Source organism: Rana temporaria, chromosome 6 (genome assembly GCF_905171775.1).
Source record: "Rana temporaria chromosome 6, aRanTem1.1, whole genome shotgun sequence".
NCBI classification, from domain to species: Eukaryota; Metazoa; Chordata; class Amphibia; order Anura; family Ranidae; genus Rana; species Rana temporaria.
In genome coordinates, this window is record NC_053494.1 from 157,027,858 (window position 1) to 157,052,270 (window position 24,413).

A 24,413-nucleotide genomic window follows, 5' to 3' on the forward strand; every position below is an offset into this window, starting at 1 on the left:
TTCTTCCTGGTTTATGTCCATACCAGAAGTCTTCATGATCAATATTTTTATTTTATCTGGAGAAGGGGAGGAGGGGCTTTCTCAGCTAAATATACCCACCTGCTTGCATGTCTGAGCTAAGGGCACATAGATTCCAGGAAGTAAATGCTACATGAATCATCTGCCAATACTCAAGATAGCCATGGTCAGGCCTCTTACACACGACCGTTTTCCTTGACAGAATCCATCAAGAATCTTGGTGGGAGAGCTTTTTTACAGAGTAAAACGGTCGTGTGTATGTTTTTCATCGAGAAAACTGTCGAGGAACTCGACGAGAAAAAAAGAGAACAAGTTCTCTTTTTCCTCAACGGGAGTCTCAATTTCCTCGTCGTGTTCCTCGTCGGGCTGGTTTTCGACGAGAAACACGTTCGTGTGTATGCTAAGAAACCTGCGAATAAAGTATTAGACGGGAGCGCACCTTCGGTAAGTAGCGTTTGTAATGGAGATAGCACATTTGTCACGCTGTAACAGTCTGAAAAGTGCAAATCGTCTCTTACCAAACTTTTACTTAACACGCAGTAACATGAGATTAGCAAAAGCAGCCCCAAGGGTTGTGCCAGTGGAATCGAACTTCCCCTGCCGTTGTATGTGTTGTACGTCACCGCGTTTGAGAACGAGGAGATTTGGTCTTGACAGTGTGTACGCAAAGAAAGCTTGTCAAATTTCTCCACAAGCCTGACAAGCCTGACAAGGAACTCGTCGAGGAAAAAACGATGTTTCATTTACGACGAGTTCCTCGGTCGTGTGTACATTTTCGTCGAGGAAACTGTCGAGGAACTCGACGAGCCAAAAAGAGAGCATGTTCTCTATTTCCTTGACGGGAATGGAGAAAATTGGCTTGTCGAGTTCCTCGACAGCCTAACAAGGAACTCGACGAGGAAAACAATGTGTTTCGCCCGTCGAGTTTCTCGGTCGTGTGTACGAGGCCTCAGAAATGCTAGGGGGTGATTTTGCAGCGAAATAAAGCATGTAGACATAGATGGATGGGTGAGTTTGTATTGAGTATTAAAAATTAATCAGTTTGAGGTGCTCAGATACAGTTAAGTTCTGCTTTAATTGAATATAATTCATTAAATAAAAATGGTTTTGCCGTAAGCCGTTTGCTATCTCATTTTTAAATGTGTAAATTATGAATGTACTTTTTTATTTTATGTTATTGCACGTCTGTCTAACAAAAAGGTGACACATTCCGATATGGTTTACTGCAGTTTTTCACATGCGGCCTCATTAGTGGATATTGTAATAGCATTCTTTATTTACATGTCCTTATCATACCCTGATAAAGAATTTCATTCATAGTGTACAAACTCTGCCTTGCCGTGTACTGATAGATGTGTTTGTAATCAGGCACTATATACAAGATTACCAGGGAAATGGAAAATTCTAACTAGATTTCAGTGGCTCATGTAACTACTTTTGTCACCTTTTATTTGTCGGTAATTTATTTTCTTGGCCAGCTACAAGCATCTAGCTAGTGCCTTGCTGACAGGCTAATAAATGTTTATATGATCTACCGCTAATGATAATGAAACATAGTAAAGAAGAACAGCCTTGTTGCGTTTCTCACTTAAAGCTGGTTTTCTTCTACAAATAGAATATATTGCTAACAAATGCTTTTAGATGTTACGTTTATCCATAATCAGTTATGAGATTCAGATCACTTCCAAAAAGTGCTTTTGTCAGTGTACTTGGTATGACAAATCCATGGTTTTGTGAATGAGTAGCACAATTTAACGGTATATTTACAATAATGGGGTACGTTCAGAGACCCAAAGTCCAATTCTCGTCTCTCAGAAGGGCCTGGTGACTCACTTAGAGGACGCACTGAAATTTGGCTAAATGCTTACAGTGTTGCCGTGTCAGATTAAAGGTTCTGATACTGTGAAAGTGGACATTGATCGTGAGCTGGAGAGTCTGTATGTGATCTGCTATTGTATCTGGGACCCCTAATACTCACCTCCTTAACTGTTTTGCAGTAAAACTTTAATGGACAAAAGTGACTGCCACCCAGTTTTAGCCTGGGGTAAAATGCTAGCCTGCCCATGCCTCTATATACAGTATATAGATAGACTATACGTTGGTCCTAGCCACCTTCATTATTGCCTTTTTTTGTGTGTATTGGATGCATTTTAATTGCTGTGCGTTTGGCTGTAAGGACCTTTTTTTAATGGAAATACATTTTACAAACGTTTTTTACACTATGAGGAGGCATCTCTCTCCCTTTTTAATTTCTAACATACCATCATTGGTGAGGCGGCAAAACTCCTACCAAAAGTCGTGCCTGTGATTGATTGCTGCACATATTGGATAGTATAGGAAATATACCATCGATCCATTAATCACTTAAGCCCCGGACCAATATGCAGCTAAATGCCCAGAGGTGGTTTACAATTTGGCACTGCGCTGCTTTAACTGGTAATTGCGCGGTCATGCAATGTTGTAATGAAACAAAATTTGCGTCCTTTTCTTCCCACAAATATAGTTTTCTGTTGGTGGTATTTGATCACCTCTGCGGTTTTTATTATTTGTGCTATAAACAAAAACAGAGCGACAATTTTGAAAAAAATGCAATATTTTTTTTACTTTTTTCTATAATAAATATCCCCCAAAAATATATAAAAAAACATTTTTTTTCCTCAGTTTAGGCCGATACGTATTCTTCTACATATTTTTGGTAAAAAAAATCGCAATAAGCGTTTATCGGTTAGTTTGCGCAAAATTTATAGCGTTTACAAAATAGGGGATAGTTTTATTGCATTTTTATTAATTCTTTTTTTTTCTACTACTAATGGCGGCGATCAGCGATTTTTTTCGTGACTGCGACATTATGGCGGACACTTCGGACAATTTTGACACATTTTTGGGACCATTGTCATTTTCACAGCAAAAAATGCATTTAAATTGCAGTGTTTATTGTGAAAATGACAGTTGCAGTTTGGGAGTTAACCATAGGGGGCACTGAAGGAGTTATGTTTCACCTAGTGTGTGTTTACAACTGTAGGGGGGTGTGGCTGTAGGTCTGACGTCATCGATTGTGTCTCCCTATAAAAGGGATGACACGATCGATGCAGCCGCCACAGTGAAGCACGGGGAAGCCGTGTTTACATACGGCTCTACCCGTTCTTCAGCTCCGGGGAGCGATCGCGAGGGGGCGGCTAGAAACGAATAGCTGCCCCCTCATCCCAGATCGCTCCCCGACAATGTTTCTTTCTCCAAGTTAAAACACTTACAGCTCTGATGAGTTTATTTGCTCATCAGTCTTAAAGTGGAGGTTTACCTTAAAATGAACGTTCTATTTCCCACTACTGCAGCCTTAAATGCCTATACCGCTGTCTTTTTTTTCAGATTGATAAGGTTACCTTTATTCTGTTCGATTCAGCTCACTTCCGGGTCTTGTTCCCTGCGGGAGTGGGCGTGTCGCTCCTTTTCCCTGACGCCTCAAGGCTGGTTGCAATGTCTCCTGGGAGTGACGTTTCAACACTCACAGGAGACCATCCGAAGTAGCCTGGCGTGGAATCTAGCGCTAGCTCGAGTGTCACGTGACGTGGAAAGCGGGTCACATGACTCACAAACTCACCGTATCCCAGATTGATTTGCTTGTGGGCTTCACATTGCCCACAAGCAAGATGGAAACGTCCATCGAAATTTTTTATAAAATATCTTTTGCGGCAGATTGACTATCCTGGCGGCTGCAATACTAGGACAGGTGAGTACCGGATTAGCAAAGGTAACAGCGGGAGAATCATCTGAAAAAAAAAACGTATTCCCGCGGAACCCCCGCTTTAAAGAGACACAACATCTATTTTTCTATGGACAATCACTTTATTTATTATTGTTGATGTTTCACACTCACATGTTGTTCTGACATAATATTGTGATTTGATGTTCACTCCTATATACAGTTCTGATTTTTGATATCATTTTATGTGATTTGATGTTCACTCTTATATACAGTTCTGATTTTTGATATCATTTTATAGCATATATTTTTTTTTTCTTGCACACCATTTTGTGTTTTGAAGGAATTTTTTAGCACTTCCTTTATAAGAAGTAACCCATTTTTTGTAAAGTTTTCACATTATCATAGGTGGGGTTACAACTTCACACTATTATCTTTTTAGATCACGTTTAGAAGCGCCACACTTTTATTATTTATTCTTTTTACAAACTAGTCTTTTTGTTGTGTTGGCAGCTAGCACATTTGAAGGGTTGGCGCAGTATTTATACATTTTTTTTTAAACGCACATGAACTATAATGACATTCCAGTCTTAGTCCGTATGGTTCAATTTTGAGTTGGCCCACGCAGCTATAACAGCTTCAACTTTTCTGGGAAGGCTGTCCACAAGGTTTAGGAGTGTGTCTATGGGAAGGTTTGACCATTCTTCCAGAAGCGCATTTGTGAGGTCAGGCACTGAAGTAAACAAGAAGGCCTGGCTCGCAGTATTCACTCTAATTTAATCCAAAGGTGTTGTATCGTGATGAGGTCCAGACTCTGTGCAAGCCAGTCAAGTTCCTCCACCCCAAACCCTCTCATCCATGTCTTTATGGACCTTGCTTTGTACACTGGTCCAAATCATTTGGTGGAGGGGGGATTATGGTGTGGGGTTGTTTTTCAACTTTTGGGTTTGGCCCCTTAGTTCCAGTGAAATGAACTCCTAAGGCGTCAGCATACCAAGACATTTTGGACAATTTCATGCTCCCAACTTTGTGGGAACAATTTGGGGATGGCCCCTTCCTATTCCAACATGACTGCGCACCAGTGCACAAAGCAAGGTCCATAAAGAAATGGATGAGCGAGTTTGGGGTGGAGGAACTTAACTGGCATGCACAGAGTCCTGACCTTAACCCAATAGAACAACTTTGGGATGAATTAGAGCAGAGACTATGGGCAAGGCTTTCTCATCCACATCAGTGCTTGGCTTAACAAATGTGCTTCAGGAAGAATGTTCAAACATTCCCATAGACACACCCTAAACCTTGTGGACAGTCTTCCCAGAAGGGTTGAAGCTTTTATAGTCTCAAGAGAAATGCATTTAATGATGCTGACACGTATTCAGCCTGGAAAACGAAGAACATCTTGTAGTGCAGCTTGAAGGTGAGTATTGCGGCACATTTTTGGAATATTTTATAGGGCTATTTTTTTTTTTACTGGAGGTCTTCTTTAGGGCTGTATATTTCTGCTTTTGTACCAATATGGTACAACACTCCACTGTTACACACATATAATTTGCTGTAAATTATACATATATTTATGTCATTATTATCATAACATTTTTTGTTGAAATGAGTTGGCTATTGCAGGAAAGGGTTACACATGCGTCTAATTAAACTTTTATGCCGATTACCTTCTACTGCACTTGAAGTTGCCCAGCAGCCTTACAAGTAAAAACTTAATTGAATGAAAAGTTGTTAGTATCTATATTGTTTCAGTGATCACGTTACATCCAGCCCATGTGTCCTGTTCTGCTATTCAAACTTAGAGTAATCCACCTGAGTGTCAGCCATATTTAAATGTTAATGTGGCACCTTCCTGAATTCTAATAATGACCTAACTCCACACAGATCCCGTGTTTGGGAAACATCGTCATCTGCTCAGAAGGGAATCTTACACTTTAACCCCAGGAGACTTGCACACAGCACTGTTTGTGTTGCGTTGTCTCTGTTACATCTGCTCGCAGAGTACAGTGGCATTAGGCACGGTGCGTTCTTCTCTGTCGTCTCACAGTTACTAGTGGAGAATTATTTTTGGAGGTCACAGGATTTCTCACAAAGTCCCCTCTGCTGTGCAGACACCAGTTTCTTCATGCTGAATTTTTCCCGGTGGAAGTAAGACTTGAGAAGGTACGAAAGGAAAACGGTTATTTCATTATGTTTTATAAGAAGGTGAACCTCTATCCCTGTTCATTTGTACTCTTCGTTTGTCCACTCAGTACAATGCATTGCAGCTGTGTGTTGTTCGTTTTTGTTTTTGTTCTGTTTTCCAGGGTCAGTTACAAAAAAGTCTTCCACACACAAGGTTTGAGTGTACAGCAGACCATGTGCTTGTGTTTTTAAATTCCAGTTGTTGGCTTTCTGCTTAGTGCTGTGCCTAGTGCAGAAGAGTGCCCACTTGTGGGAGCCATTTGGACAGAAGAGTATGCAAAGGCAGAATCTTCTTTCTGTATACTTGAATAAAGTTGTGGGAGGTTAGACAAGTTTGGGGCCCTGGATCTCTCAAAGCAGTAGGTGTTTTTGTCAGGTCTTAAGCAGTGTAAGGGGAATAAATATACATAAGCATTTCTTTATGGAGTAAAGGCCAAAGGTTGGCTTTGATGATAGTATCTGGTGCGATGATACTGATTACCCCTCAGGATCCCTTCAAATTTATCAGACCAATACATACATGCTTCATTCAACAACCCCAAGTCCTAATGAAGCAGGATTCCTCCAATGGTATCAGTCCAATACATGCTTCATTCAACAGTACCATGCCCTAATGAAGAGGGATCCTTTCAACTCACGTAATGCGTTTTCGGACATAAATTACAATTTTTATCAAAATGTTTAAGTCTGTATTTTTTTACTTTCTGCTTTTGACCCTTTCCACTTTGCACACCTAGGTTTTTAATTCTGTCTGTGTCACCTAAGTATATTCACGCTCTCTATTTGTCCTGGTGACCACTGCCCCTAGTAATTAACCTCCCTGGCGGTACGATTATGTCAGATTTTTGATGCTGAAAGCAGTACAATTATTTTGCATGGAAATTTGGCATTTTATGTTGTAGGCCTGTAATTCTTAGAAATAACTCACTTAAATCTGTCCAAACAAGAGTCTAGTAGACATTCCGGGTATGATAAAGTTTGAAACACAAAATCATAAATTATAATATAATAACTATAAATAATTATTAAAAATAATAATATAATAATTATGATAAAAGGAGTTTCCCCACTATTCACTATCGCTCAATTCTGCATGTGTCTTATTTACTACCACTATTTTCTAGCTGGTCTCAAACCACCTTTGACATAAATCTCCAGTTTCCAGGCAGAAAAAACAGTCTTTATTATATAAAAGTGCATGCAGGACACTGGGCAGACCACTAGGGACAAAGGGGATGTGTAATTATTTTATACAGTACTGTAATCTGTAAGATTACAGTATACTGTATGTATTGTGTGTTTTTACTATTTTAAATTTGGCGACGATCTCTGACCCCCGTGCATCGCAACGTCGCAGGGAACGGAGCTCGGTGGCACTCGGGCACTGTGTGAATCAAGAGGAGACTGCTCGCTCACACAGCGGGGAGACATCGCAGCTTCCAGGGGACAAGGTAAGTAACTTTTCCTGGATCCTGCAATGCGATCCCGAGTCTGGCTCTGGAATACTGCTAATGGTACTAAAATTCCACCCCGAGCCAGACTCGGGAATACCGCTAGGCAGGTTAAAGAAAGGGATAGTTCACACTATGTCAGTTGAGCTACGTTTTTCTGCACAGCACCACACGTAGGTGTAGTTTACAGAGCACATAGAAAACAACTGAACAAGTATATATAGACGGTCCCTGGGTTACAAACAAGATAGGGTCTGTAGGTTGGTTCTTAAGTTGGATCTGTTTGTAAGTCAGAACAGGTACATTTTTTAAGTGTAGCTCCAGCCAAAAAAAACGATTTTTAAGCTTTATGGATAGCATAGGGAAGGGTTAACACCTATATCAGGTTTGTTTTGCTGTCTGTTCCCCTGTTCAGAAGATTTCACCTCACTTTCTGTCCCAATGACAATTGGATTTTGAAAATGTTTGCTTGTTGTGGAAACAAGCCTTGGTGATAAAGCATCAGTGGAGGTACCCTTTTCCCATAGTAACTCTGAGGCCCCGTACACGCAGCCGAGTTTCTCGGCAAAAAACAGCAAGAAGCTTGCTGGGTTTTTTTTGCCGAGGAAACCGGTCGTGTGTACACTTTTCGACGAGGAAACCGACAAGGATCTCGTCGGGCCAAAAAGAGAACATGTTCTCTATTTCCTTGACAGCAATGGGAAAATTTGGCTCGCTGAGATCCTCGGCGGCTTCACAAGGAACTCGATGAGCAAAACGATGTGTTTTGCCCGTCGAGTTTCTCGGCCGTGTGTACGCGGCCTTACTGGAGTACATTTCCCTTCCTAGGGGTAGATTTCCTCTCACTTCCTGTTGTCTCCCTCCTTTGTAAGTAGGAGTTGTTTTTTTAGTTGGATGTTTGTAACTAGGGGATCGGCTGTATATATATTTTAATGCTGTGGCATCAATGCCAACCAGATGTTGAAGGTATTGTCTATTTCAAAGACATGCAGCATGTAGGGAAGCAAAGACCGTTATGAGTTTGAGTTTGCTATTACCCAATATAACTTTTTTGGCTAGGATGAGTATAAAGCCTTGATAGTTGTGTTTACATGTTCTAAACTACTACTCATTCACTGTATGAGTGCAGGCCCATCAGGTTTACAACCTGAATTGCAAAATACCTTTTGGAATTTCAAATATATATTTTCTTTTACATTGATTTAAAAAAAAAAAAAACAGGGAAAATCTATGTAGATGGTTTACTAAAGAAGTAGAGAAATTTCAGTTAGCACTACACTTAGTGAGTAATCTGTATTCGGTTCAATCATCCAATCGTGCCTGCAAAAAAAAAAGTTTTTTATTTTTCTTGCACATGATTGGGTATTCAGAGTAAATGTACCCTCATGTTATTGCTTTACAGTATGCTAAGTGAACGTTCACTACTTCTTTAGTTAATGAACCTCAGTTATCCCCCACATCAGAGATAATTGCAAGTACCAGAACTTGGGGGAGTCTCTTAAAATGAACGATTAATAATGATTATGCATGAGTTTGAGTAATTCGCTGTTTGTAGAATTATTTTTGTAATGAGTTACACATACTTAATCTCATTGAAGTATGTGTTATATAAAACCTGTATGCATTGTCCACAGCTACAGATTGGTCCTCCAACCTTCCACAGGTAGAATCAGAAAAGTCTGAATCTTATTATTGCTGTGGGCAACAAGTGAAGTTTTTATAAGCAGCCAGACATTGACGAATAAGGCTGGCAGTTATCTGTATTTGGGCTACATGTATAATTACTTCTGCTTCCTGTTAAATGTAGATTTTCCAAGTGTGTTATCACTAGGCAGTACATGGAAATATTTAAAAACAGTGTTCATCACATTTGTGTTCCCTATAAAAATTGCTGTAGAAGTGTTCATTGTTCTTATTGGGTAAAAATCAAGTTTTGTTTCTTTCCATGTGGTATCTGTAGAAACATGGGCTTCAACATACTAAATATGAGCTGATGCGGCCCACAAAGACCAACAGTTATCACCTGCCTGGTCAGCAATATGAAACTTGCATGTCTAAACATCCCTGCACTCAGGACCAGATTAATATCTGTGGGGATCATGGATAGAATATTGTGTGGAGACCCCACCCTTTGAATATATAAAAAACAGAGAATAAACTAGCAGACGAATAAGAGGGGTTAGTTAACCACTTCAATACAGGGCACTCTCACCCCCTTCCTGCCCAGACGAATGTTCAGCTTTCAGTACTCTCACATTTCGAATGACAATTACTCAGTCATGCAACACTGTACCCAAACAACATTTTTATATTTTTTATGCACAAATAGAGCTTTTTTTGGGGGGTATTTAATCACCACTGTTTTACTTATGTTTTGAGATATAAGCGAAAACAAAGCAACAATTATGAAAAAACAAGCTTTTTTTAGTTTCTATTATAATATTTTGCAGATAAGTAATTTATGTTTAAAAATTTGGGCCAAAATGTATACTGCTACATATCCTTGGTAAAATTAACACAAATTAGTGGATATTATTTAGTCTGTGTGAAAGTTAGAGAGTCTACAAGCTATGGTGCCAATCATTGAAAAAGTATCACACCTGATCACACCTGAAGTAATGATGGCCTATTTTATTTCTTGAGACCCTGACATGTCTGGATAATACAAATATCCCCCAATTGACCCCTTTTTGTAAAGCAGGCAGTCCAAGGTATTAGGTAAGAGGCATGATGAGTTTTTTGAAGTTGTAATTTTTTCCCACAATTCTTAGGAAAATTAAGATTTTTTCTTTTTTTATTACACAAAATTGTCATATTAACAAGTTATTTCTCACACACAGTATATGTATACTTTTAATGACACCCCAAAACACATTCTGCTATATGACTCATCTTCCCTTACTTAAGATGGCCATAGCTAGAAATGCTAAGAGGAATTTTGCCGTAGGACTAAAGCCCCGTACACACGATCGGGATTTCTGGTGGAAAAAGTCAGATGGACTTTTTCCATCGGAAATTCCGACCGTGTGTATGCCCCATCGGAGTAATTCCATCAGAAATTCCGATGAGTTCCTTGGGAGTTTACATAGAGAACATGTTCCATTTTACTCCGATGGATATCCATCAGAATTCCGATGTTAATTTGGTTGGACACAGGTCCGATCGTGTGTACAGGGCATAAGAGAAAACTGTAAATGCAGATACACTTTTAATTAAGTGCTAGGGCAGATATATATATTTTTTTATGGGAGGCCACAATCTACTTTAAATCAGAAATCAAGTGTCAACAGAGGGGGGTTAATGCCAAAATGCAAATGCTTCTTCTTCTGTATCGCTTCTTCTTCTGAGCCCTCCATTTCCCTCTTCAGCCTATGGGCAGCTACTGATGATGTAACCGCTGTAAATTGGAGTAAAAATCTCCCTGGTACTCACCTCCATTCTCAGCATATTACAGATGCCAGGAGAATGCTATCAGAGAATAAATACAATTAAATATGAAGTGTCAGCCTTTGTTATTTGTTAGCCCTGGCCCGGCCAATACATTTTTCTTTAGTTTTAGAAGGCCCAAAACTTCTTTAAAATGTGTATTACTGTCACTTTCCCTTCCTCCGTACTTCCTGTTCGGCTGGCAAGTGCCAGACAGCATGGGAAGTTAAGACAAATCCCTTCAATGGGGACACAGACATTAATAAAAACATGTTGTCTAGCAGAGTAAGGAAGGGTTATGTCACTACGAATGAGATTTAATTTCACTTCCTGTACAAATGGCAGGGTGTCACATGGTAAAAGAAGAGAAATTCCTTTTGTGGGTACAAATACAACATTCTGAACTTGGACACAGATATCATTTTTATATCCAAAAATATAAATTTGTATTTCAAGTTACATTTAGAAAGACTTAACTAAGAATTAAATGAAATAGTATCATAGTCATATTATTCTAGTCTGTCCTAAAGAATTGCCCCCTTTTGTGAGACAAAGAAATATACATCTACAGGATTTTTGCAACCGTGAGAATGGAAAGTCAGCTTGCTAAATTGCTTGATTTAGCTTGCTCATGATGGATCTTTATATGTATGCATGGTTCTGAACTAGGTCTTAAACTGGATTTCTTGTGTTTTTATATATCTGGGAAACACATGCTTGAGGGATTAATGAAAAAGCTAGCAAACTTATGGTCTTAGTAAATCGGGCCCATGGAATGCTGTGCCAATGAGAACATTTTATAAACAACTGTAGGTAACCATAGACATCAGTATATAGGCATGGCTGGCAAAAATTTGAAAAAATTTAACTTAAATTGTTCTCAATGCACACAGTAAAAAAATTTAAATAATGTGCTAACATGACAAGAGAAGTACAGTATTCATTGGTGTATAACACTCACTTTTTTACCCTGAAGATAGAGGGTAAACTGTGCCTGCGTGTTATACGCAGGGGGCCGTGGAAAGTTTTTTTCCTGAAACTTCCCCCTTAAGGTTAGGGTGCAGGTTATCCGCCTGTGTGTGTTATACGCCGATAAATACGGGTAATTAATTCTTCATTATGAAAGTTCACTGCCTGGCTTGACAAAATCAGTTCTGGCAAAAAAGCGGTTCAGCAAACATAGTGAACCATTGACAGCTCAGTCTTAGTTTAAAAAAGCTGTTTAATAAAAAGATAATTGCTTTACATTGCCTCATTGTAAGCTATGGCATATTTATGTGCTCATATTTACTTATTTTTATTTTAGATGGACCCAGTACAAAAAGCTGTGATAAACCATACCTTTGGCGTTTCCATTCCACCAAAGAAAAAGCAACTTGTTTCTTGCAATGTTTGCCAGCTTCGATTTAATTCTGATGTAAGTATTAATAATAATTGTGATAACTGAGTATCAAACAGTTTAATCAAAAATCTTTCTAGGGTAGAACTTAATTTTTGGGCAAATAAATTACACAATTTACAAGGAAAAGCTACCAGTTCTTAAAAGTACACTTAATGCAGGAAGGAAGCCATCATTTTGGTGTTCACGATAATACTGAGAATTATATTTTTAAGAAACACTGATAAAAATGCCTCCTAAATGTCTAAACTGTTACCCCCCAGAAAGAGGAATACTTTATCAAAATATAAAGACTCAACCTAAGTAAAAGTAAGACCTGACCAATACAGTGATATCACGGCTGGCTGCAGCAGTGGGCTTATCTGTGTATTTGGACACCTTTAACACATTACAGCCTGTAATCATTTTTATCACTTCATGGAAACTGCTACTGTATACAAGGCTGCAGCTTCTTCGACTCCTGCTTGTCTTTGGCTAATCTTGATCCCAATGTGTTTTAGACTTTCAAGTTTCACCTCTAGAATATGCTGCATTGTTATTTTAGTACAACATCTTCTTCATATTTACAAAAATTGCTACTCTTACATTCTGTAAATATACTCACCATAGGGTTACCTGCTCTGTGGCTACTCACTTTCTGCATTTAATTCTGAGAATCAAGGGGCCATACGTAAACACAAGGCCTAGGCCATAGGGTAAGACCTTACACAAGCAGCAAAAGGGAACAGTGTTTTTTTCCTGGCATTCCTGGAGTGGTTTTTATTTCTGATTGTATAAGAGTTGTATTTAACTACTTGGCTCAGTGCAGATGGGCAAAGAATTTATTTTTTTCTCGTTGTATTGTTATTGCCATTGGTTGCAAGCGCTGACCAGATGGCGATCAAAGGCTGCTGGTTTTCCAGCATGTTCAAATGTACACATTAACCAAATGTTCTCCGGTTTCTGTTAAACAGGCCGATTCCAGTCAATATTCAGACTGTGTGTACCAGCCTTAAGTCTGTGTTGATATGCTGTTATCATTCCTGTCAATATTTCTCAACCAAATGCATTACAGTACAGAGTGATACTTGTTTTTTTCTAGAACAGCTGTAAGTTGGAAACTATCACTGACTCATTTGCACTTTAAGGTTCAGTTTAATCAGTTTAATCAACATGTCACACTAGTAGAAGCATCATCTCTATAGCAACATAATAGATAAGTCACCTAACCTCTTACGGCATCAATCTCTTACTTTCTGATTTAACAAGGTGTCTCTCTGCCATTGAACCCTCAGTTGCTAGAGATAACAACTGAAATTCTGCCGCATATTAAGATAGTGAAAGATCAATATCCATATGGAAGTTGTAGTTACCTTTTCAGTATTTCTGCCCCTGGTAAAGTCTCACTAACAGCGGAATAACCAGTGTGAGACCCCCCTTACAACCCGTCCTACATGGAACATGAGGATGTTGAGGGAAACCACTGCCAGAGCATAGGGGAGTAATAGAGAGTGCTAGCTGTTATACTAATGTAGAATCGAGTAAGTAAAACAGTTTTTTCTAGCCCTCTAGACCAGGGGTCTCAAACTGGCGGCCCTCCAGCTGTGGCAAAACTACAAGTCCCATGAAGCATTGTAAGGCTAACAGTTACAAGCATAACTCCCTCAGGCAGAGGCATGATGGGACTTGTAGTTCCGCAATAGCTAGAGGGCCATCAGTTTGAAGCCCCTGCTCTAGACTAACACTTGCATTTTACTCTTGTAGTGCGGGGGCAGCCCCACTGCAAAATAGCCTTTTTCCCCATCGGTGAACACCTAAAAGCTTTTTTTTTGTTTGTTTTAGATCTGCCTAAATTTCAGTTTTAAATTACAAATAAAAGGCTGTGGTTTCTATCCCTACAAAATTTTAAGTATTTGTTTTATATAAATTTAATGTAAGTCCTTTACATATACAGCAATTACAAAGTGACATAAAGTACCACTTTGTACTTGGGAAAATTGGATAATTTTGTATGTGCAAAATAATTATTTTCCCTGCTACAGTGTAATAAAATGCCACTTCACGAAAACAATCAAGTTCCATCCAAGTCCTTACTTGGTATTGCGACTATGTTCAGACTGACTGTGTCAAAGACTGTAGTGTTTGGCAAGCGGAGTAGATGCATTAGGCCTGGTTTATCAGCTGTTTATACTAATGCCAGTTTATAGGCACGTCCCAGTGACTATGCCAATATTTATCCTGTCAGCTCTACCAAATGACCTTAGATCTAATAAGGATTATTCTTAATGGGATAAGGAATTTATGTTTCCATTGCCACAGATAGTCCACGACCATGCATGTAAAATTCCATTTAAAACACCATTTGTTTTGCCAGTTGAAGAAAACAAAAGCAGAACATTGTAATGAAAGATAGAAAGTACAGTTTTGTACCTATTGATTGTAATGCATAATAGTAATTTGATGTTTTGACATGCAGCCAAGCGTCTTCCTGTCTGCATGTTATGTGTATTAGCTTTTGGATAAGAGCATGCTAGATTAAAAGATGTTTCAGGCTTCAGACATCCTTAATTAAATCTAATTTACATAATGATATATTTACCTCAAGAAGAATAAGAACCAGCATGAATTTCAGTAATTTCCCCCAAAGACCATTTTTACTTTTTCATCTATCACCCTCAATCTTTAGGCCACACAGCTCCATTCAATGGGTACTTTGACCAGAGGTCATTGATGCCCAGGTGTCCAAACCAAATTTAACAGTCTTCTTTCACTTGCTAATTACTTTATGACTAATTTGCCTTTCTAAAAATATTTAAAAAAAAACTAGAGCGTATTTCAATAATAATTATTAAGGGGATTTTTTTGGTTTTCTGTTTAATAAATGACATGCTCAGATTTTTTATGAACATAATTTTTATTTTATATTTATTTTGAAGTAGCTCTAAAGTCTAAAGGTTTTTTACTATCATGCATTCTATGCATGACGGTAGAAAACCTTCTGTGCCACAAAATCTACCCCAGCCACCCCTTGAACTTACCTGAGCCTATTCATGATCCAGCGCTGTGCATGAGAGCAGAGGTTTTTCTGCCTCTGTCACTCCTCACTGTGCAAATTGATAGGGCGGTGAGGCCACTCCTCCCTGTCTGTGTCAATAGATGCAGACTGGTTGGCTTAGGTGCGAGCTCGCATGACTGTTTCCATAGAAAGCAGCTTTCTATGGTGGCACGTGCCTAAGAAGAGAAGCCAGGACTGCCGGTAACCCAAGAAGAGGAGGATCGAAGCTGCTCTGTGCTATACTATTGCACAGAGCAGGTAAGTATGACATGTTTATTATTTTTTTAGAAAACAATTACGCATGAATATTACTTTAATCATTTTTTTTCAATATTGTAAATGTATCTGGCAATCATGGTATTAAACAGAGGCACACTACCATTTTCAGGCTGAATTTGGATCTGCAGACTGAAGAGGTTTGCTTGTGAAAAAACCTCCAGCCAGCATATGATTACTATTGTTGGCTGTCATGGTGATCACATGATCAGGGAAAATTCTAATCATTAATTAAGACTGGAGCTTTGGGAGACAGCATGCTCTGATAGCTAGGAGTGTACACAAAAAGAAGCCTTCTTCCTTCTGAGATTTTACTTTTTTGGACCTAGACATTTGTGCTCTGTAGCTGTATTTGGTATCCCTCTATTCCCCTGGAGGCTGTTCTTGAATGGGGGTAGTTCAGAGTATGTGACACCTATTCCAGTAGATTTCAGGCAGGAGTGAGCTTTACCATTACTATGTGTATAAGGGATTGTACACCTCCTGGCAGTTCTGACCCCTACTAAGTGCCCTGCAAAGGACTCGTCTGAAGGTGTGTACTAAGTTGAACAGCTAAGTTCACTTGTTCTGATTAGGGGACATAATGTATTTGGACCAACGCAGAGTATATTCTGTCGCCTTCATTACAGTGTGAACATAGTCTGCATACATTTGACCATTTATGTGTGCTTTGCATCCTTGTGTTTATTGTTCTGTTGTTTATGGTTAGGGTCTAAATTGAGGGGTTTGTTAAAGGTTTAGAAAAAGGGCTAAGGTTAATGGTTAGGTTAGCCTGAGATCAATGTTAAGTATTAGATTATTGTACTGTATATCTAAAACCATCAATGTTTTCACTTTGCAGATGTTACCCAAATAAGTATTCCTATCAGAAGATATTCCCTAACCTCCTGTTTTGATAACAACTGCAAAATTTGCATATTTCCTCAGTTTGAGTCCCTATGACAATAATAATCAGGACCGATAGGATAAATGGCCATAGTGGGAACACACATAACAACAAAGGGGTTCAGCCTTGTGCTGGTGTGTGTTGTCTACTCATGCTGCAATGCACTGTTACAATGCATCGCTGTGCTTGCTTTTTTTAAACTTTATTTAAAAGTTTTATTAAGTCACTATATTGAGCGCTGTGTGGTTGATTTAACCAAATTAACTGTGGATTTTGCAAGTGCAGTTGCTCCAGAGTATAGTAAATGAGGTAAAGCTCCACTTTACAATGAATACCCCATCACATGCAATGAAAAAAAAATGTTTTGCTTGCACATGATTGGATGATGGAAGTCAGAAGAGCATCCCCTCATTTACTATGCTCTGGGGCAACTGCTCTTGCAAAGTGCACAGTCTGTTTGCCTTTAGTAAATCAACCCCCTATGTGTAGTAGTTGGCACATGTAGTATTGTGCTGCATTGCAATAAAATTTAATTTTATTTTCTAAAAATATTAAAAGTTCGCTATCTCAAACAAATATAGTATGAATATAAAAATTACATATTATTCCTTAGTATCTTTTCATGCCGAGTATCCACTACCACATACCCATACAAGTGTTCCAAATGCAAAATCACTGCGCAAAAACATATAACAAAGTGCAAATATAGTGCAAAAAAAAAAATACACATTTTCATATAAAGTGTAAAAAATCAACGAAATAGATGTCCATATGATGTTATCCAAAATTTCATATGCAAGAAAAGAAATTACTTTATAACTAAAAATTGAAAATGACAGTCCAAATAAAGTCCATTCAGGTGCAAAGAAAAAGTACTTCCATTTAAGGAGTATAGACTTGTGAGCATAAAAAAAGTACAGCCCTATCATGACCCTGGAAAATAGACTTGACCCCGAATACAGATATCAATAGATAAGGGTACCGAAATGGTTGTAACCAGGGCCGGATTCCAGACAAGGCCAACAAGGCCAGGCCTCGGGGCGGCAGTGGGTCCGGGGGCGGCACTGCGGCTGAGAGGAGAGGACACTTTCACTTTTATATCGGGAGTTCCCCCCTGTCATGCGGATGGTGAGAGGAGAAAAAACAGAGGGAAGAGGAGGTGAGATAGTTCTTGGCAGCAGCAACCCCCCTCCTTCTCAATGTAATTTTGTCATTTTCGGAAGCAGCACTCCCCAATGCTCAATGTCATTTTTGGAAGCAACACCCCCCCCCTTCTCAGTGTCCTGCCGAAAAAGTCCCCCGGCGGATAATGCCCCCCCCCCCCGTACTGCGCAGGCAGGGGCGGCATTGAAGGACCCGGCCTTGGGGCGGCAAAGGGAGTAAATCCGGGCCTGGTTGTAACTGAACAAATGCACTGAAAAATTACAGCTGTACACATGTAAGAACATGGCAGGGTCTTCCAAACAGTGCCAGCAGTTCGATGTGTGTAAGGGAAAGGATTTTAAATTGTATTAACCTGTCCTTGGAGGAAACCAGGCATTACATTGGCTATTCCCAGACATCCTCCCAATTCTGAGAATCCCGCTTCGGGACCTCCACACGCCCACAGGACAAAAGCTTGTCAAGACCATCATGTATAGTGGGTTGGAGAGCTTTATAAATTGTAGAGAGAGGTTTCACTAGAGTTTCCTCTCGCAACAGGAACTCAATCCCCGATATTGTGAGGGAAATTGTCTGGTTGTGAAGTTGTAACTGAAATGCATGGTGCAACTGGAGGTACTGGAACAGGTACGAGTTAGGGAGAGAGTAGGTCTGTTTTAGGGAGTCAAAGGTTTGAAGGGCCCCCCTATACAAATTTGGATTGTTTGAGAGAGGGGTTGAACCACAGCAGTGTATGAGAAATTATGTGAGAATAGTGGGTGTTTCATTTGCCAGGCCTTTATGATTGATCTCATTGAATGCGTAATTGGAAAGAAGGCCAAATGGCCTCTGTATAGCATGTTACGCAAGGCTTCGTATGAACCAAGAATGCCTCCAGTACCACTGCTGCATTCAGCAAGGATTTTTGACCTGCCTTTGCATTGGGACTTCGTTGGGTAACACTGTTTAGTTTTTAAACGTTTTTTTTAGAAGCACTGAAATATTACATGCAGCATAAATGCCAGTGCCAAATATTTATTGCCGACAAAAAATTGCTTACAGTTTATTGTGCTGATAAACACTTACCTCTGATACTTCTGTCCCAGAAACAACTTTTAAAAGTGAACTATTGCTACGTGCTTTTACAAATATCAAGTTGCACCACACCAGGATTAATTGCAAGTGTGCATTATCTTTATTCAATGGAGGTCACGTAGGACTCCAGTATGTGGGCACTAAGGGCCAGATTCACAAAAGAGATACGACGGCGTATCTCCTGATACGCCGTCGTATCTCTGTGATCCGCCCGTCCTAACTATGCGGCTGATTCATAGAATCAGTTACGCATAGATAGCCCTAAGATCCGACAGGTGTAATTGACTTACACCGTCGGATCCTAGGATGCAATTCTAGGCCGGCCGCTAGGTGGCGAGGCCATTGCGGTCGGCGTAGAATATGCAAATGACTAGTTACGGCGATTCCCGAACGTCCGCGCTGCCCGTCGATCTAACTTTACGCAGTTTCTGTCGAGATACGCCGCGTAAAATTAGGGCTGAGCCCTAGGTGTTCTAAGCCATATTAAGTATGGCCGTCGTTCCCACGTCGAAATGTAAAAAATCACGTTGTTTGCGTAAGTCGTTCGTGAATGGCACTGGACGCCATTTACGTTAACGTCTAAACAAATGACGTCCGTGCGACGTCAATTAGCGCAATGCACGTTGGGTCATTTACCCGACGGAGCATGCGCAGTACGTTCGGCGCGGGAACGCGCCTAATTTAAATGGTGCCCGCCCCATTTGAATTGGGCGGGCTTGCACCGAGCGCATTTACGTTACACCGCCGCAAGTTTACAGGTAAGAGTTTTGAGAATCAGGCACTTACGCTGTAAACCTGCGGCGGTGTAACGTAAATGGGATACGTTACGCCGTCGTGGAGTAACGTAATTGTATGTGAATCTGGCCCTAAGCTCTTAATATACTCATAAATATTTTAACTTTTTATAGGGTTCGCTTTTGATACATTTAAAAAATGGGCTCATCTGTCAATTACGACAATTATGACAATGTTACATTATGCATCAGACACTAAAGGAAATAAATATAGGTTACCTATTAGGAAGGGAAGAGAATGTCCTTATCCCAAGAATGGAGATCGATTCATAGAAAAGAAATCGTCATTCTGCCTCAATGTGTCATCGTGAATGAATCACCTCACAAGTTTGTATTCATTATAAATCTGAACCACTAAATTATTCATTAGCATTGTAGAGAACGCAGTAATTCCAGTTCATCTTATGACCCTATCTAACACATTTATTACATTTTACATAAAGCCCTGAATCTATGACACACATAATGGCTTTCTGAGATGATTTTAAGTTGGTTTGAATGAAGGATGGAAGCACAGTGAAGCCAATTACGACAGTGATTGCTGCAGACTGTCAGCAGAGCTGTCTGTATGGCTCTCAGAGGGGATCTGGGCATTTATGCATATGATTATTGTAAGTTTGCTATAATAAATATGTCCCTTTTCAGTTGTTTTTGCTCTTGCCTATGAGCTAAAAAAATTTTTAGAAAGTCAATAGTAGATAACTGGATAAACTTGTTTTTAACCACTTGCTTACTGGGCACTTAAACCCCCCTCCTGCCCAGACCAATTTTCAGCTTTCAAAGACAGATTTAAAATATATATATATTTTTTAAAATTTTGTTATAAAATTTTGCAAATGGGTAATTTTTCTCCTTCATTGATGTACGCTGATGAGGCTGTACTGTGCAAAGAAATGTGTCATATCAACCTGCTAGCATTAACAATGATGGCGGAATAACTTGCGGTGCAGACTGGATGTATTATATGGCGCAACAAAGTGACATGTATGGCACAATCAAAAACGGCCTTGAATAGAAGATGGTGTAATGGGAGTAGTATGACAGATGTAAATCACTTGATTATATTTCAATCCACAAGAAAAAATCCACAAAAAAAAAAAAAAAACAACATGTGCTTACATATATTAAAGCGGGGGTTCACCCGTACATAACAGTTTTTCCCCTTAGATGGATGCTCGTTTTGTCTAGGGGAATCGGCTAGTTGTTTTAAAATATGAGCTGTACTTACCGTTTACGAGATGCATCTTCTCCGCCGCTTCCGGGTATGGGCTGCGGGACTGGTCGTTCCTATTTTGATTGACAGTCTTCCGAGAGGCTTCCGACGGTCGCATCCATCGCGTCACGATTTTCCGAAAGAAGCCGAACGTCGGTGCGCAGGCGCAGTATAGAGCCGCACTGACGTTCGGCTTCTTTCGGCTACTAGTGACGCGATGGATGCGACCGTCGGAAGCCTCTCGGAAGACTGTCAATCAAGAAGGAACGCTCGCTCCCGAAGACCCATACCCGAAAGCGACGGAGAAGATGCATCTCGAAAACGGTAAGTACGGCTCATATTTTAAAACAACTAGCCGATTCCCCTAGACAAAACGAGCATCCATCTAAGGGGAAAAATTGTTTTATGGGTGAACTCTCGCTTTAAGACCAGTTCCTCAGTGAATCAACCAGTCCTGCCAATATGTCTTAAAAGTAAAGATATTTCTCCCATATGCCAAGATAGAAGGTATATACACCAAACAATCCACAACACCTGTCCTTCACCATCAGAGAATTATGCTAGTAAAACAGCTGCCACAAAGCATAATGCCGCGTACACACGGTCGTTTTTTGTCATGTAAAAAAACGTTGTTTTTTCTCATGACAAAAAAATAAATTTTTCAAACTTCATTTTTAAAAACTACGTTGCCTACACACCATCGTTTTTTCAAAATGCTCTAGCAAAGCGCGGTTACAGTCAGCACGTACGGCGGCACTCTGTTCCATTCAAGCTTGCGTCATAACTTGCTTCTGAGCATGCGCGGGTTTAAAAACGTTGTTTTAAACTTCGTTTTAGCCCACACACGATAATTTTTTATGACACAAAAAAATACGTTTTGAAAAACGACATAAAAAATTGAAGCATGTTCGAATTTTTTTTTTGGTCGTTTTTCAGAAGACATAAAACAACGTTTTCCCCACACACGGTCATTTTAAATGACGTTTTTAAAAATTTCGTTTTTTTCATCACAAAAAACGACCGTGTGTACGCGGCATAAGAATACAGCCGTGGAAGGTGCAGCTCCAAATAGAAGTGATCATTGACAGCTTTTTAATCTTTGTACTCATGGTTACTTTTTAATGGAAATTGATAAATCAACATCCCTGTTGCCTTCTATTTATGCAGCTATTTTCTCTGTTTGACTGTTTTATGAGTTCCAAATTATAGATGCAGAAGAATGGACTGTGCTATTGTAGATTCATTTTAATTGAAGCAAATAAACTGATCAGTAATGAGGTACTGACATGGCAGACGTCCCGTCCCATTCGTATTTTGGTGACAGGGGGATGGTAAAAAAAAATGTTAGCCAAGCTCTGAAGCCAGTCATTCGTCACCAATAAACACTATGATAAATAGCCCTTCCACCTGTCAGATAGCTTACATTTGTCTGGTAAATAAGACTATTTCGATTGTTTGTTCAGTTTGAAGAGTAGTAAGGCAGATATGAGGTAATTAAAAGCATAAATCTCAGGAAGTTGTGGAAAGGAATTCTGTACTTGGAGACAGGACTGACAGAATGATAAACATTTTTCATCCTGTGGGCTTCCATTAGCTGCTTTATATTGAGTACAATTCTGGACATTTCATATCTGTTTGGCCTTTTATTGACAGAACTCTGTGCATTCACTCTGTTTTTTTTGTCATGGAAACTTGCTATGGCATACTTTTTTTAACAGGTTTAGAAAGTGGTCTCCAAATTTTAATTTGCCTTGTAATCAGCGTATAGTATGTTTAATAAGTTCAACCGACATATCAATGATTTTTGTTTTTTTTAAGCGGAACTATATCTAGACCAGGTGTGCCCAACCATGTGGCATGCGCACGCCTGGTTACCAAGTCGCTTAAGTGACCCTCGCTCTTCAAAAGTTGGGCACCCCTGATCTAGACACTTAAATGAACAAAGTCACCGATTTTCCTAAAGTGTATGTAAACCTTCACAATGAACATCTCTTATGTGCTCCCTTTTGGTCTGTTAAAGGGGTTGTAAAGGTTCGTCTTTTATTTTCTAAATAGGTTCCTTTAACCACTTAAGGACCGGACCAATATGCTGCTAAATGACCCAAGGGGTTTTTACAATTCGGCACTGCGTCGCTTTAACAGACAATTGCGCGGTCGTGCGACGTGGCTCCCAAACAAAATTGACGTCCTTTTTTCCCCACAAATAGAGCTTTCTTTTGGTGGTATTTGATCACCTCTGCAGTTTTTATTTTTTGCGCTATAAACAAAAATAGAGCGACAATTTTGAAAAAAATTTAATATTTTTTACTTTTTGCTATAATAAATATCCCACAAAAACATATATACATTTTTTTTTTCCTCAGTTTAGGCCGATACGTATTCTTCTACCTATTTTTGGCAATAAGCGTTTATCGATTGGTTTGCACAAAATTTATAGCATTTACAAAATAGGGGATAGTTTTATTATTATTTATTTTTTTACTACTAATGGCGGCGATCAGCGATTTTTTTCCGTGAATGCAACATTATGGCGGACACTTCGGACAATTTTGACACATTTTTGGGACCATTGTCATTTTCACAGCAAAAAATGCGTTTAAATTGCATTGTTTATTGTGAAAATGACAGTTGCAGTTTGGGAGTTAACCACAGGGGGCGCTGTAGGAGTTAGGGTTCACCTAGTGTGTGTTTACAACTGTAGGGGGGTGTGGCTGTAGGTCTGACGTCATCGATTGAGTCTCCCTATAAAAGGGATCACTCGATCGATGCAGCCGCCACAGTGAAGCACGGGGAAGCCGTGTTTACATACAGCTCTCCCCGTTCTTCAGCTCCGGGGAGCGATCGCAAGGGGGCGGCTAGAAACGAATAGCCGCGCCCTTGTCCCGGATCTCTCCTGAAGCCACGGGAACCGCCGCATGTACCGGGGGGGGGTCCCGATCGGACTCCCGACCCACGTCTAGGCAGGCGCGTACAGGTACGTTGATGTGCCTGTCCGTACCATTCTGCCGACGTAAATGTACATGCGGCGGTCCGGAAGTGGTTAAAAATGATTTTTAGGTATGCTGTGTGAATAGGAACACATAAACATTTAGTAGGGCAGTGGAAAAAGTGGAACTACACTTTTAGGTCAGTAAAATATATCGTTTGTACCAACCAGAAGCTACTATAATATACTTTACACTTTGTTCCTAAAGCTCTAACTTTGATTCCTAAAATAGTTATTAATAATCCTTACTCCATATTAATTGGCTTTAAAACCCCTTGAGGTAAAGAAGTTACTGAATGAGAGAAGAAGTTAATTAAACTGAACATTTCATGTTCTTAGAAGAGCACATCAAAATGCATTTCCTCTAGTGTAAATCACTTTGAATTTAGTTGTCAACATCCGTCTGCATTTGTTTTTTTCTTTTTGCCTGAAAGTTTGTGTTTCAAAGCTTGTTACTGTATACCTGAACAGTAATGGGGAAAATGAGGATAGTTTGGCTTAGCAGTTTCTTACTATATTACAAGCACTGTATATCTAAATCCAGGAAAAAATGTAATATAATTCAGCTTTCCAGTACTTAGCTGTGGTGGTCTCATTTGTTTTTTTTTTCTCCATATTTTGTTTCCTTTATTTAACCCTTTCACTTTATCATAATATGAGGTGATCCAAAGGATAAAACGTGAGAAATCCACCCCTCCCCCACATAACACATCCTGGTAATATACAATGACCTGTGGATCACCTCATATTATGATAAACATAACATAACATATGATAAACATGTCCAAGCTAGATATGTAAATAACCTGTC

General features: G+C 39.6%; 1 protein-coding gene across 5 annotated transcripts in view; it reads left to right on the forward strand.

Moving 5' to 3' along the window:
- ZNF385B (zinc finger protein 385B) overlaps window positions 1–24,413 on the forward strand; it is a 665,073-nt gene that overhangs the window by 522,866 nt on the left and 117,794 nt on the right. For 4 of the 5 annotated variants that reach the window (XM_040357647.1, XM_040357648.1, XM_040357649.1 and 1 more), the window contains one exon: window positions 12,086–12,196. In XM_040357647.1, coding sequence (XP_040213581.1) covers window positions 12,086–12,196 — 111 coding nt within the window. Of the gene's footprint in view, window positions 1–5,765; window positions 5,882–12,085; window positions 12,197–24,413 lie in introns of those variants that run through there. The other variant, XM_040357652.1, reaches the window with a different exon arrangement.